Consider the following 16,492-nt stretch of genomic DNA (forward strand, 5'->3'; position numbering starts at 1 on the left):
GTGCATGGGGTGATTGGTCATTATAATTAAATAATGGCATCAGTAGTGCGGTGCCTGTGTGGACGCTCAGTCCTGTTTTTTCGTGTTATTTTCCGTCTCTTTTGTGTCGCTGTTCGAGTGCATGGGGTGATTGGTCATTATAATTAAATAATGGCATCAGTAGTGCGGTGCCTGTGTGGACGCGCAGTCCTGTTTTTTCGTGTTATTTTCCGTCTCTTTTATGTCGCTGTTCGAGTGCATGGGATTGGTCATTATAATTAAATAATGGCATCAGTAGTGCGGTGCCTGTCTGGACGCTCAGTCTTGTTTTTTCGTGTTATTTTCCATCTCTTTTGTGTCACTATTTGTGTACATGGGGTGATTGGATTTCTTCTGATTCGTGTTGTTTTCATCTCTTTTGTGTCGCTGTTTGTGTGCATGGGGTGATTGGTCTTCCTCTTCTTCTTGTTTCTTTATTTTTAGTTCGCGCGTTCGTTGGCCAATGAGTTTATTTTTGTTCTCTTTACATAGTTTTCGATAGAAACGATCCGAATTCTTTTTTTTTTCTTTTTCGAGACAAGCAAGTCGTATTGCTGGATTAAGTCCTTTCTATATCATCGATGATCGGAAGGCACGCCGACGAATATGTTTTAAGGCTTATGATATAAAATCATTTTAATGAATAAAGCCCTTCTTACATCACCGTTGATTGGAAGGCACGCCGACGAAGAATTTCTGGAGGATCGCGGTCGAATTAATATTATATTTAAAATTCTAGATAGCTATCTTTCGGATTCGATTGTGAGTAGCGGGACTTCGCGGTTACTATGCAACGTATTTTTTGGAGTCTTTTTATATTTTAAATTTATAAGTCCTTCTTTTATCATCGTTGATAGGAAGGCACGCCGCCGGTTAAGTTCGTTTAAGTTATTGTTTTAATTTCATTACAATCGGTTACGTGGTGTCCTGTTTTCTTTTCGTTTATATTCGTTGATCTTAATAATTTATTCCAACTGGCAGCTTTAGTATTAACTCATCTACTATTTTTGACATTTGCTCGCGTTATCTTAATTGTACCAACAGTAAAAATATACTGATAAGTCCAGCCCATAGCACTACCGCTCGGTTGGCACGCGTTCGATTAAAACAAACTTTTTAAATAATCAATTATTTATCTTTCCGCAGCCGGCTGCCTAAGATTTAAAATTTCAACCGATAAACAAAATGCTCATGGTCACATCACTGCCACTCGTGAATCCTGACCTCATACCCATCTACTAACCCCCTCAAAACTCATGTGATACTTTGTCGGAGAAGCAGTCGATTGGGCGGTCTCTATCACTCAAGTATCGGACTAACATTCCCATCCACTTCCCCGTGACTCTACCACTGGTCGTGGCCGGCGCCGGTATTGATCAGCATGATAGGGGCCTTTGAGAAGTTGCGAAGCGAGGAAAGATAGCTCCCACTTATCTTCCACGGCTCGTGGATGTAACTTCTGGAGGTCCTGGTCAATAACGGAGTAGCAACTGCGGGTGGGCACCTATGCTTATGCTTATGCTTATGCTTATTTTGCTGACGCAATTTAAAAAGAATCTTCCCGTGAAACAATTGCAAATCATAGAACAAAGAAATCCGACTGTTATGTGTATCAAATACATGACTAACGAGAAAAACACACCGACGACGATGGACGAAAACGGAACGCGAAAAAAATGCGTCCCGACGGACAGGCACCTCGAAATGAACTGGCTCAGCTCTGCTGTCATCATGACAACCAGAGCTAGCCGCACTTCACACACACACGCACGAACTCACACGAAATACACACCGACGACGATCGACGAAAACGGAACGCGAAAAAAAAAAATGCGTCCCGACGGACAGGCACCGCGAAACGAACTGGCTCAGCTCTGCTGTCATCGTGACAACCAGAGCTAGCCGCACCTTCACACACACACACACGCACGAACTCACCCGAAATACACACCGACGACGATCGACGAAAACGGAACGCGAAAAAAAAAAATGCGTCCCGACGGACAGGCACCGCGAAACGAACTGGCTCAGCTCTGCTGTCATCGTGACAACCAGAGCTAGCCGCACCTTCACACACACACGCACGAACTCACCCGAAATACACACCGACGACGATCGACGAAAACGGAACGCGAAAAAAAAAAATGCGTCCCGACGGACAGGCACCGCGAAACGAACTGGCTCAGCTCTGCTGTCATCGTGACAACCAGAGCTAGCCGCACCTTCACACACACACACACGCACGAACTCACCCGAAATACACACCGACGACGATCGACGAAAACGGAACGCGAAAAAAAAAAATGCGTCCCGACGGACAGGCACCGCGAAACGAACTGGCTCAGCTCTGCTGTCATCGTGACAACCAGAGCTAGCCGCACCTTCACACACACACGCACGAACTCACCCGAAATACACACCGACGACGATCGACGAAAACGGAACGCGAAAAAAAAAAATGCGTCCCGACGGACAGGCACCGCGAAACGAACTGGCTCAGCTCTGCTGTCATCGTGACAACCAGAGCTAGCCGCACCTTCACACACACACACACACACGCACGAACTCACCCGAAATACACACCGACGACGATGGACGAAAACGGAACGCGAAAAAAATGCGTTCCGACGGACAGGCACCGCGAAACGAACTGGCTCAGCTCTGCTGTCATCGTGACAACCAGAGCTAGCCGCACCTTCACACACACACACACGCACGAACTCACCCGAAATACACACCGACGACGATCGACGAAAACGGAACGCGAAAAAAAAAAATGCGTCCCGACGGACAGGCACCGCGAAACGAACTGGCTCAGCTCTGCTGTCATCGTGACAACCAGAGCTAGCCGCACCTTCACACACACACACACGCACGAACTCACCCGAAATACACACCGACGACGATCGACGAAAACGGAACGCGAAAAAAAATGCGTCCCGACGGACAGGCACCGCGAAACGAACTGGCTCAGCTCTGCTGTCATCGTGACAACCAGAGCTAGCCGCACCTTCACACACACACACACACACGCACGAACTCACCCGAAATACACACCGACGACGATGGACGAAAACGGAACGCGAAAAAAATGCGTCCCGACGGACAGGCACCGCGAAACGAACTGGCTCAGCTCTGCTGTCATCGTGACAACCAGAGCTAGCCGCACCTTCACACACACACACACACACGCACGAACTCACCCGAAATACACACCGACGACGATGGACGAAAACGGAACGCGAAAAAAATGCGTCCCGACGGACAGGCACCGCGAAACGAACTGGCTCAGCTCTGCTGTCATCGTGACAACCAGAGCTAGCCGCACCTTCACACACACACACACGCACGAACTCACCCGAAATACACACCGACGACGATCGACGAAAACAGAACGCGAAAAAAAATGCGTCCCGACGGACAGGCACCGCGAAACGAACTGGCTCAGCTCTGCTGTCATCGTGACAACCAGAGCTAGCCGCACCTTCACACACACACGCACGAACTCACCCGAAATACACACCGACGACGATCGACGAAAACGGAACGCGAAAAAAAAAATGCGTCCCGACGGACAGGCACCGCGAAACGAACTGGCTCAGCTCTGCTGTCATCGTGACAACCAGAGCTAGCCGCACCTTCACACACACACACACGCACGAACTCACCCGAAATACACACCGACGACGATCGACGAAAACGGAACGCGAAAAAAAAAAATGCGTCCCGACGGACAGGCACCGCGAAACGAACTCATTAAGACTTCCCCTTTCGTTTGGTGGATAAAGCATGCAGATTGCTTGAATTGGGTGGAAGATATAAACGTTTAAACGATTACACAAATCGTTACACTTTCGCTTCGCGAAATTTTGGATTGACACCCGTAGACAGTGCCCTTAGGACAAAGTTCTTTGTCAAAATCAAGTATTTGTGCCAAATCGTTTAAGGTTAAGGCACAGACAAACAGACGGGACACTCGAGTGCCGAACCATCTTCCTTCTAAAACGGTTATTTCAAATGCAATTTTGTTTCGGCATCCACTCACCCGGCGCTGATGGCGCTGCTGTCGTGACAGCTCGTCCGTCTTTTCTCAGTGTGTGTGATGTGAAATGAAACAATTATGATGGAATTCAGGAATTTTAACGGTGATTTACAATCCAGGCTTTGCTGGACAAGATTGGGGAAGTCTTGGCCAGGGTCATATGAGCGGCTGACTAGAGAGGACATACCTTTTGCCCCACTATTAACCCGGGAGGCTTCCTCAACAGCCCGCAGATGTTGAGGCAGCTGCTGAGGCACCCGATACTGCGGAGGAAGCCGAATCCTATGGTGGAGTCATCTCCATCGGAGCAACCTGCTTATCCTTCGTGGACTGCTGCTCCGATTGCTGCTGCTAGTCGTCCTTTTGGCAATATTGCGTCGATCGTGGGCGCCACTCAATCTTCTACCACAGTTGAGTTTCTTCTGTTGATTCTGTTTCGATGTAAGATTTTGTGGCAACGTTTTTTGGAATCTTAGCGACTTTTTGCTTTTGTTGTTTGGCGCAACTTAACTGCTCCGTGGACACGTTCCCCGCGGAAACGCCCAAACGCCCATCATGGGGACCAATTCTGGTAGATTTGAATTGGATTTTTTCTTTTTCAGCGGCCACTACTGGTGTTTGACCAGGGTTATCGAGATTTCGGTGGAGGAGGAATCTTCGACAGAACTTAGAAGCAACGGGAGGACCAGTTTTGTGGTCTCTGTCGTTGCGGTTGCGGTGCGTCATTGCTGATGCTGCCGCATGATTTGGCTCATGAAGTTCTGCCGCTGGAAACAGAACCAACCGTGGAACCGACCCACCGTCATATTTAGCCATTATGCTTTTCATCGGGTACTGACGATCAGCAATAACAAAATTATTTCAATCAGCTGATGATGTTTACAATCGTTATGGCTTGATTGTCTCACGTCACGCATACACTGACATGACACGTGACAGTGATGGGTTTGTATTGGTATGTTTGGGCTGCGCTTCGGCATCAGCTCATCAGGCAGCGCTGGCGTCGCCGTGGGGAAATTCGCGAAAATTAATGGGGAAAACATCGTTTCAGGATTTTGGCAGCAGGTGGTGCTGGTCTAGCCCAAAATTGCCAATGTGTGAGATTCTTCCAGGAATTTCAATTTCCTGCAATTTTGTCGAAAGGTCCATAAGATCCGAGTTGATCCTGAAGAGTTATTAGGGTTATTAGCAATGCGATGAAAAGAAATCGGCTTATATACTTGCAAGTATATAAGGGGTACATAGGAAGTATATAAGAAAATACTTTTTACTATAAAGAAATCACCAAAAATCAGGATCTACTCTGATCGTTTTGCACCTTTCGGCAAAGTTGTAGTGAATAGAATTTCCTATAAGAATCTCACACTTGGACAATTTTGGTCGAGACCAGCGCCACCTGGCCGGAAAATACTGAAACGATGTTTTTCTACATACATTTTTACGATTTTCCCCATATAAACTTCAACGATATAAAGCGACCCCTTAACCTTAAACGATTTGGCTCAAAATTGGCACAGATACTTTTTTTCCTAAGGAATCGAATCAGAGGGTATCCCTGATGTCGATTATGCGATAAATATCGCGCCATGACTCACCACAAAAAAGAGCTTCCTTAGTGAAATGATTTGAAAACCTTTGAAAAACTTATATTCTTTTCATACTCCAAACTTGGCTGAGGAATTAAAATTACTTTAAATTGCTTTTGATAAACTTAAAAAAGTTATTTTACAACTACCTTCTCAGAGTGCGGGGCAGAATGGGCCACCTCAGAAAATAATCCGTTTCCAGTAATTTAGAGTTATTGACCCAGAAGAAGTATAACCGTATAAATTGTTGGCCGGATTAGCAGAGTACCGACGGCAGCAGGGAACGCGAAAAGGAGAGACGGATCCAGTTAACTTTGCCGGAAATAAAATACGCGCGAGTAACAACTAAATGTGCCTTTATTGTTGCGAAGCTGGCTTGGAAAAAAAACTAACTGTGTGTGACGTTTCACTTTTCTCTGGAACGGAAGCGCCGTTGTGCGCAGGGTTGCATCCACGCACGTCACCACCAATAGGGTGGCTCAACACTCCTCCTCGCGGGTTTATCCCTGGGCTCCTCCGTCGACCAGTTTTGGCAACGCTCTCACCTTATCTCTCTCGATCCTGTTGATCATCTCCTCCTGCTTGCAAGCAACGAGATAATCTACGTAAATGAGTAGAAATATCCAGTCCTTGCCGATTGGCTGCTTGTAGATGCTCGAATCCGAATTGCACCGCTCGAATCTCAACCGCGACAGTTTTCCGGTGCCACAATCGCGCCGCTTGTTTGAGACCACAAATGCTTTTCAGCAGTCGGCACACTTTGGTCTGCTTCTCGTTGCTGGCTTTGTTCGCTCGAATCAACTCCTCCTTTTTGGGACAACTTACAGCTTTATCGTACGCCGCTGGTTCGTCCTGCTCCATCACCACCAGGCCGGCTTCGTAGTTCTCCAGTCTGGCCGGCAGCTGTCCTCGCGTAGATCTATCCGGCAGCACTCGCAGCTGTTGTCCTTGACCTGCTGGCTCTGTATTCGGTACTCGTGGTGCGGCCTCCAGCGCTGGCGGTTCAGCATCCGCCCCGCCCGGTCTAGGTGGGTCACCCGGCGCCGCCGCCGCTTGCACCGCTTCATCGCCGTTGAACAGATCCTCGGCGGACTCGTAATCCTCGAAAGAGTCATCATCAGACAGCTCGTTTCGCACGATGGGCTCCATCGGGGACACTTCTTGATCTTCAATGTTGTGCTTCGCTGATTCGCTTTCGAATCCACTGCACTTTCTTTCGTCCGGCATACGCAGATGCTCGACAAACTTCACATCACGACTTATCGTCACATGTTCACTTTGTTTGTCGACAAAACGGTATGCTTTGTGTTCGTTAGAGTATCCCACAAACACTAGCTTTCGCGCTTTCACGTCCATTTTCTTCCTTTTCTGTGCAGGCACCTGCACCCAAGCCTCACTCCCAAAGATCTTCATGTGCTCTAGGCTGGGTTTCCTCCCGTACCATTTCTCGAACGGACTCATCCCAATCGACCGCGACGGTAGACGGTTCTGGATGTAGGTCGCCGTCAGCACCGCTTCGCCCCAGTACTTCGGCTCCAACTCTGCATCGCGCAGCATACACAGAGACGACTCTTTGAGGTACCGGTTAATCCCCTCGGCAACTCCGTTCTGCTGCAGAGAGTACGGGGCCGTGAACTGGCTCACGATTCCTTCTCGGCGCAGAAAGTCCTGGAGTGCCTTGTTGACGTACTCGCCGCCTCCATCGGACCGAATGACGCGCGGGGTCTTTCCGATCTGGGTCTTGCAGAACTTGACAAAAATTTCGATCTTGCCCGCAGCGTCGGACTTGTTCCGGATCAGGAACGTCATTCTGGTGTAGTCGTCGATCAGCGATAGGTAGTGTTTCAGCCGCTTAAATCCAAATCCAGCTTTTCCTTCGTGTCGTGCACAGCCTGCTTCGGAAACGGAGTGCGTGACATCTTCCCTTCCATGCAGCTGCTGCAGAGCTTCCGTACGCCGCAGTCCTCAACCTTGATCCCTTCCGCAAACTTCCCCGGAATCGCTTGAACCACCTCTTGATCACGATGACCGAGCCGACGATGCCAGGTATGTTGGCAGTTAGCAGTGTGGCTCCTCTGCACTGTGATCATTGCTTGGTCCGAAGTGCACAATCGGTAGAGGATTCCGTGACGGGTCCCTTGTGCTGCTACCAGTCCTGCACGGTTCCGGACTTCACAACGTTCGCCGTTGAACACAACATTGAATCCTTTCGCTGCAAGTGTGCTCACCGAAATCAGTCCGCTGGTGAGTTTGGGGACGTAGAGGACGTCGTGGAGCTCGATGTCGACCGGATTTCCTTCACCGTTGACTCCGGCGATAGTTCCGCTTCCGGTACCTCGAACTCGTTGCTCGTTGAACACCTGGATGTGCTCCTCCACCTCGCCGCCCTCCGGAAGGTCCAACCGGGCCAGCTTCTTGAGGAGGTACACAACGGAACGCTGGTCGTGGTGGTCCTTCAACTTCTCCCAGGCCTCCTTCGCTGACTTGCACGTTTTTATCAGCCTAGCCTAGTTGTCGTCCACCCACAGGCCAATCATCGCACGAGCCACTTCGTCCTTCTCCACCCACTGCTCCGAGGGAACTTGCGACTTCTCTTTGGAGATAACTGACCACAACCGCTCCTTGATTAGCAACATTTCCATTTTAAACTTCCAAGTGTGGTAGTTTAGGCTGGTCAGTCTGGGAAGGGCGTAGCGCTGGTCTGCCATCTTGCCGGAACTTTTTACCAATCAACCGGCTGCAACTTTTTCCTCAGCTTCCACGCGACCGAACTCCTCTTCCGCTGCGTTCCTGGGCACAAAACCTGTTGGCCGGATTAGCAGAGTACCGACGGCAGCAGGGAACGCGAAAAGGAGAGACGGATCCGGTTAACTTTGCCGGAAATAAAATACGCGCGAGTAACAACTAAATGTGACTTTATTGTTGCGAAGCTGGCTTAGAAAAAAAACTAACTGTGTGTGACGTTTCACTTTTCTCTTGAACGACAGCGCCGTTGTGCGCAGGGTTGCATCCGCTCACGTTACCACCAATAGGGTGGCTCAACGTAAATTAGATCAAAACATGTTTATTTATTTATTTATTTATTTATTTATTTATTTATTTTTATTTATTTATTTCGTTAAACACAAGTAGACTACATGGGTCGTTGCCTAATCTATAGGTACAAGGGAACATTTTTTGATTCACAGAAAAAATATGTGAATTTACTCAACACGAAAAATGAATCACATGTAAACTCAGTTGATGTAAACTTGAGATTCGAAGTAAACGGTTGAATCACACGTAAAATCATGTTTTAACGAATAATTTGTTGCAAATTTACATCAAATTGAATTTAAATTTATATGTTTAATGACGGTCAAAAGTGTTACATCATAAATGATTCATTCGGAAATATTTTTTGTGTGTACGCTATCTTTGGTTGTAGCATTGTTTTTCATAGTGGATTTTGTCATTGTGAAATCATAGAATGTCTAAAGGCGAGAAACATTGGAAAGTGATAAACATTGAATAAAGAAGATAGGCAAAAAGGTGTGTACACTCAAACCCCGATGGTTTGACACCAACTGTTGTCAAATGAACGGGGTCACTTTTTAGTTTGACACCCCTTTTACACGGAGTTCACACACACTACCAAACGTTTGTTTTGATAGTGTGCGTGAGCGCCGTGTAAAAAGTGACAGTTCGTCACTTTTTAGTTTGACTTTAACCAACCAACGGGGTACAAACTAAAAAAGTGTCAAACGAAAAAGTGACCAACCACCGGGGGTTGAGTGTACTGTATTCCGGCGGAGAATTGAACTCTGTTCCGTTTATCCGTAAATCATTGAACAGATTTTTCAAAAAAAAACCAGCAATCATAAAAAAATTCAGCATCTAGCTTAATATGGTGGCCAAAACTAAAACTGAGTATTTCCATATATAAAAGTGATCTATGTGTGAGTGCTTGCGGGTGTTTTTGTAGTTAGTTGTGAGAGCAAGAAGTAATTTCTCCCAACACTTCTGATCTGCCACCCATTCAAACGTTCAGGACAAATCGTTGCCTCACAAATGCGGACCGTGCCCAATCACATTACGGTGCAGGATCAGGATAGGTACCGTGAGATTCCCCCTAAGGACCGAAATCGATCGACCCAGCTGCGGCCATCCACCTCTTGACTCAAGGAAAGCTCCAGTTCAATTATCCCGATAAAATCATGGATCCGGCCTGCAAGGACCTACGCCCCATGGCAAAGGGGAAGGAGCCATAAAAAATCAAACCATTCACATTAACGACCCCCAGGTTTTTTGAAATTAAATATGTCTTTATTGAACATTCTTATAATAATTACATTTCTTTTACATGATAAGTGGTATGGCCTAATGCTCTTCATCTTTGTTGTATTTTTCGTTTTATTATTAACTGATCACATTTATTTATTTGCTTGAAATTGTTTTACATTATTGCATTGAATTGAACACATTTGGGTAAAAAAGAAAAAAAATCACTTTAACAACTAATCCTAACCTAAAACTAAACAAATAAATCCATTGAAATATTCAAAATCACTAGAACGAGTAAACTACGAACTGTATTTTAAGATGAATGCTCCAAGAGTTCTTACTTGTTCCTGGCGAGTTTTGCACCCACGCAGAGTTGTTGTCATCTCGATGAAAATGTTCAGAAGTTCTTGTGGTGAAAACAGGTCACTACTGCCTTCACCCGTTGATGTTGGTTGGTTTTCCCTCGGTTGCTGACTGAAGCCAGGAGGTGTTGTATGCTCTGCAACTCTTTGCCGCTGATTCAACGGCAATGGCTGCAGAATTGGAACCACTCGAACAGAACCTGCTACTGGCGACGCCAAAGCAGGAAAATCCTCATCCGTGAAAGTTGGTGGTGTTTTGCGACGATTTGGTTGGTGCCTCGTCGTCGCTTGCTGCCGAATTTTCACAAACTCAGCACGTTTTGGGCAGCTTCGATTCTTGGTAGAATGGTCGCCGCCGCAATTGAAGCATTTCGCTTCGATGTTCTCGTTGATTGTTTCGCAAGCTTGAGTTTTGTGCTCACCTCCGCAGGTTGCACAACGACTCTTGATGAAACAGTTCCTTCCACCATGTCCAAACTGCAAGCAATTCGAACATTGCGTCACGTCACGGTGCACTGGACGATAACGTTCCTAAGTCACGATGATGTTGAAAATTGCCCGAACTGCTTTCGGCTCAGACGGCGTTGTCGATCCTTTCTCGAAATGAACCAGGTACAGTTGATCACGATACTTGATGTCCTTGTTGTGTCTCGTCATCTTGAAGACTTCGATCACGTTCAACTTCAGAGTTTTGAGCTCTTCTTTCAGCACACTCACATCCATGTCGTACAGGCCTCGGAGGACCTGTTTCGTGGGGCGTTTACCTGGATCGTCATGGCTGTAGTATGCAATCTTTGTGTTATTCAGGAAATCCCGAACGTAGTTGTAATCCTTTCTGGTAGGTAGCAGAATTTTGAGTCCATCAGCACACAAGCGAATGGAAGCTCGTAAAGCACCAGATTTGATAAACACGATCAGCCACTTTCGCACCGAATCCGATGACGATGTTTTCACAAAAATGGGTGGCAACTTTTCCCGTCGTTCAAATTCTTCCTTCTCGCTCACGTCCACAGGGAGGGTAGCGAACTGGTTTCCAGACGAATTTTGAGCGTACTTGCCCAAACTGCCTGGCTTTGCAGGTAGCGCTTCGGGATTCTTTAGCTTCTTCAAATCTGCCGATCCTGCTGGTGAGGACCGCCTCTTTTTCTTGCCCTGAGGCATTTTTGCACTTTTTAAGCACTTTTCAGGAGCTAAAATCCAGGAGTACCTCACTGAATGATGGTTCACAAAGGAATGATGACGACCCCCAGATCTATTGTGGTCTGTATTGCAAGTTTCTGCTCGAACCTTGGAGTCCGAAGGCTTGCATGGGGAGGGCATCCAAACCTATTTCTACTCCAAGGAACCTTCCACCCCAGTGTTTGAACTGACGACCTTTGGATTGCGAGTCCAACCGCCGCCAGCGGATTCCACCGGAGCGGTGTGTGTTTGTACTTATGCCATAGGGGGATGGCGTCGCTATTTTTAGACCACATTTTCCACTTTTTCTCATCAAAACCGACTACTTTATCGACTTCATTTTGCTGGGCGAGATAGGACGCCGTCTATTTTTAGACGATGACTCAGAACTTTTCCATTCTTGCACTTAAAAAAACCAGATGACAGCACGATGTAACGCCACGTCCCTATGGAGTCGACTCCTACACCTGGAATGACATAACGGCCTAACAACAATCAAGGCCGGGACCGACGTTTTGCTTCCCCATCCGATGGTAGGTGTAGATGGGATGGGAGACGGGAATCAAACTCATGATCATCCGCTTACAAATCGGACAGCGTAACCATTCCGCTAAGCCTGAGCCATGGGATTTCCATATAATTAATCAACTTCCTTTGAATCAAGGTGCTGCCATCGATGGCAACATCAAGACACAGGCTGGAAATAATCCGCTCTTGGTGATGGTAAAAGGAAGTATAGGTAGTAAACCCGAGTGGCCACCGGAGAAGTGCCTGTCCCTGACCGAGTCGAGAAAGCGCCTGAGCAGGTTGATGAGAAAATATGGGGCCTTTCAACTACGGTTCCGTCTTTCAACTAAAACATTTTGTTTTCTACAACATTACCTGTACAAAAATCTTCCAAATCCATGCCCGGAGTGGTGGTGATGGGTTTAAAAACACAAAAAAATCTTTGAGAGAGCCTTTTCGTACTCGCCAACCGTTGTGAAAATCTTTAAAAATCAAATTATTCACTCTACAGTATTGCCGTGGTGTTCTCCGATTGCGAGATTCCTACTTGATTGTTGAGGCAATTGCAAACCTCTTTTTACACCTTAGCTTCCATCCATCCCGGGATTCGAACTGGCGACTTTTGGATTATTAGTCCAACTGCCTACAAGTGACTCCACCGAGACAGGACCCAGGGAGACGACTCCTATACCTGGACTGAGCTAACGACCTAACTTCTAGGTTAGACTGGGGCCAACATTTACTTCCCCATCCGACGGAAGGCGTGATCAGTCAAATCGCGTCTCGAAAAATGCCACCTTTTGGGATCGAACCCAGGCCGACTGGGTGAAAGGCAACCACGCTTCCCTTGCACCACGGGTCCCTTCTTTCTGAGAAAAAATATTCAAAAAAAGGAACTATTTTGGCGCGCAAACATCTGACGTCAATAAGGTTTTACAGCGTGACGTCACGAGCGCACACGCACACACATTTTTACTGAGACACACGTGCAAAAAATGTAAACAATGCAGCCAAGCTGTCAAATTTCTAACCTAAAAACCGAGTCGGCGTAAAACCTAATGTTTATCTCGATAGTGGCTTATCCGAGAACAATATTCAAATTCAAATCAGTCGTTATATTTCTGGTTGATGGAATGTAAAAAGAGATTTACGTTTACAATTCTTCCCCAAGAGGATTTTTAATTTAACAATACAGCCACCACTAATCTGAGTGTTGCGGAATGAATTGTTTTTTTTTACGCGAAGTTTTGTTATGTGAAAATGTTTCGGTCAAAATTTATTATATTAATCAAAGAGTTATTTGAACTTTTGTGAGCTTGTATCGTGTTAAAGAGTGAACAAACGTAAGAGCTCACCGGTTGAAGATGAAACCGCAGGATCGTGTTCATGGCTGCTAAGGAAAATCTTCACAATACGCTCGCCAGGATATGTGTTAGATCGGCATGAGAAAGATCAAGCTGTCCGTGATTGAGGACCCGCAGCTGGACGTCCGGACCCCTGCGACTGAAAAACGTTCGGATGCTTTGAAGCACCCGATAAAAAGGGCTACCGGAAGTTCCAGAACCTTGGTGAGATCTATCCAAACTGAAACTGTGACTTTTTGCCTACTGATTAACCATTAAATACGCGCTGATCTCATGTTTGCCTTATGAGATTGGAAGTCTAAAGATAGGTCGAGGACTCTTCTGGTTCTTGGTCTATGTTTGGGCGGGGCCAGACAATGCCCAATGACCTCGGAATTGGACCGCAAGGAGCTCTGTCATTCTGAAACGGGTCATTGGAAGCAGCGCGTGGGCTAACACCACCTAATGTCCGGGACTGCGATAAGCTGTATCAGCATACTCAAGACTGATACAAATTATACTTTCCCATAATTTCGTAGCCGGCCTACGGATATTGGATTGGTTTAACACACACACACACACACACACACACACACACACACACACACACACACACACACACACACACACACACACAACAATACAGCCACCACTAATCTGAAAGATTTTATCGATCCGTAGTTGTTTATTCACATCATTAATTCAGCATTCAAAGCATAGAACGAACTATCAAACCCCCCTCAGAAAGTTTGTATTTGAATATACAAATAAACCACATCTGCGTGGTTATGTCAAACAATGATTGTACCTATTTCGAAAATTAGGTTTTACGGCGACTCGATTTTTAGGTTAGAAATTTGACAGCTTGGCTGCACTGTTTACATTTTTCGCACGTGTGTCTCAGTAAAAATGTGTGTGCGTGTGTGCTCACGCTGTAAAACCTAATAGAGTTATCTAAGGCCGATTTCACGCACACTAGCACGCCATTTGTTTTGCTGGACGGTACAAAATTTAACCTCAATCTTTTTCGTGTGCGTACACGCAATACATGCGCAGTTAGATAACTCTATATGATGAATTCAAACGTTGTTTCATCCTACTGCGACATAGCCATCAAAGTAACGTAAACGCTGCCAAACGCTGGATTGAATGATGTTTGTTCGAATTTCTTATCCAGGTTTGTAAGTGAAGATGGCGTTCGAATGTTAAACGTCCGAAATGTCAAAATCGCCCAGTAGCACGAACATTAGAATAAAATGTGGCTGTCATGTAATTGCACACTTTTCCCGTAATTTTGTTACCACTGCGTGATTTTGACATTTCGGGCGTTCTTCATTCGAACGCCATTTTCGCTTAAAAAGCTGGTTAAGATTTGGAAAAGTGTATACTGTGTACTGCATATAAACTAAAAACGTTTCTTAATCCACCATTAGGTGGTTGGACGCGACTCTCGCACGTAAACAAAAATACCCGGCCTTTTGAGGTTATGCTAAAAATCACTCTTTTATATCTACAAAAACTTTTTAATAGCATACCGTCATCAGGGGTGACATTGGGTCTGGGGGGTGATATTGGGTCATACAAATTTCAGCATTTTTGTATGACCTAATCTCACCACCTAGACCCAATGTCACCCCTGACGGTAACTTTTAAAAATACTGCACTAAACTTAATAATTTTGAATAGGGTCTTATTGAACCCCAAAGCGGTCATAAAAAAAGGCAAACCCGGCCAAAATCGATTTAGCCAGTTTTGAGATATGTGTGTGGAAAAAAATCATGTCTACACACATCCCCATAGACGTTTGTTCAGAAAATGATTCTGAGTCGATATGTATACGTGAAGGTATATCTAAGAGGTGTACTTAGGAAGTTAAATTTTCGAGTGATTTTATAGCCTTTTCTCAGTGAGGAAGGCAAAATATGAGTAAACAAATTCCACTGATTTTATACGTTTTATGATTTTTTTTGAGTAATTTCTCAGCTTGCAACACTTGTCCCACCTTCTCCTTTTTACAGAAATCTTTATAAAAAAATGCTCAGATTTGCCTCAGATTTAGTTTAAAAAGCAAAGCAATCCACTTTCACGACCCCCGGGTCTTTTGTGGTCTCTGTTGAAAATTTCTGCTCATTTCTAGGCGTCCGAAGGTTATGTGTGGTGAGTCACCCAAAACCTCTTTTACGAATATGGACCGACGTTTTACTTCTCCATCCGATAGAAGGCCAGGAGGATTAGGCGGGAATCGAACCCGCGCCCCATAGCAACTTAGGGACACATTACATTACATTACACATTTAATTATCTGAAAAAATATTCTCGAACATGTTCAATATTCAGCAAATTGTTTAATTGTTTTTGATTTGAAGAATAAAAAAGGAATTAAATATTAAAATAATTTGTGATGTTCATAAATACCAAACTCTATCATTTCCAGAGTCGTCTCGAAACGTTGGACATTACAAAAATGAGTGAAACAAGTGTAGAATTGGTCCAACCAGACGAACTACCATCCCCTCCTCTCAATTCAGACGTTTATCGGTATGATTCATACAAAAAACTAACCTCTCTCGAACAGCGTGTTAACGAGTTTGACAAAACCGCCAAGTACATGATCAAAAAGCTCGACCAAATCCGAGAACAGCTAAGCTCGTGCGGTGGTGGAACAAACACGATTGAAAACCTGAAGCTAACGATAGCACCGGATGCGGCCACATTGATATCACAGGGAGATACTTTGATTCTGGAGACGCATGGTAAATCGAAAACTCTAACGCAGCGCTTGATGGAAACGCAAGCCAATTTGAGAGATAAATTCAAAAGTGTTCAAAGCTTTCGGTAGGGATTTTTTTTTGGTAAGGTAAAGTTATTAAAATTTATTTTAATTATTTCCAGGAACTATCAAGACCTGGATGCAACTCCACAGCAGCTGAATTCAACGAACGATAATGACGGCTCCTTCAACGATTCAACTCACAGCAAGTCGATTGACCTGGATGAGATTACAACGAAAGTGCTCAAACGAATCAATGACTTGCTGGTCAAACCAATTGCCAAAGATAACGAAGCAGAGCTGACTAAGCGAATTTTGGACATAAAAGAAAGGCAAGAGGAAGCCAAATTGGCCATTGATGTTGCATCGCAAACAGCACCATCGGAATCAGTGTCCAACATCATGACTGTTATAAGAAATGT

General features: G+C 45.5%; 1 protein-coding gene across 8 annotated transcripts in view; it reads left to right on the plus strand.

Moving 5' to 3' along the window:
• Positions 1–16,492, plus strand: part of LOC120419408 (dystrophin, isoforms A/C/F/G/H) — a 150,119-nt gene that overhangs the window by 51,321 nt on the left and 82,306 nt on the right. For 6 of the 8 annotated variants that reach the window (XM_039582083.2, XM_039582085.2, XM_039582086.2 and 3 more), the window contains 2 exons: positions 15,735–16,135; positions 16,193–16,490. In XM_039582083.2, coding sequence (XP_039438017.1) covers positions 15,735–16,135; positions 16,193–16,490 — 699 coding nt within the window. The remainder of the gene's footprint in view (positions 1–15,734; positions 16,136–16,192; positions 16,491–16,492) is intronic. The other 2 variants (XM_039582087.2, XM_039582090.2) reach the window with 1 other exon arrangement.

The sequence above is a fragment of the Culex pipiens genome, chromosome 2, assembly GCF_016801865.2.
Source record: "Culex pipiens pallens isolate TS chromosome 2, TS_CPP_V2, whole genome shotgun sequence".
NCBI lineage: Eukaryota > Metazoa > Arthropoda > Insecta > Diptera > Culicidae > Culex > Culex pipiens.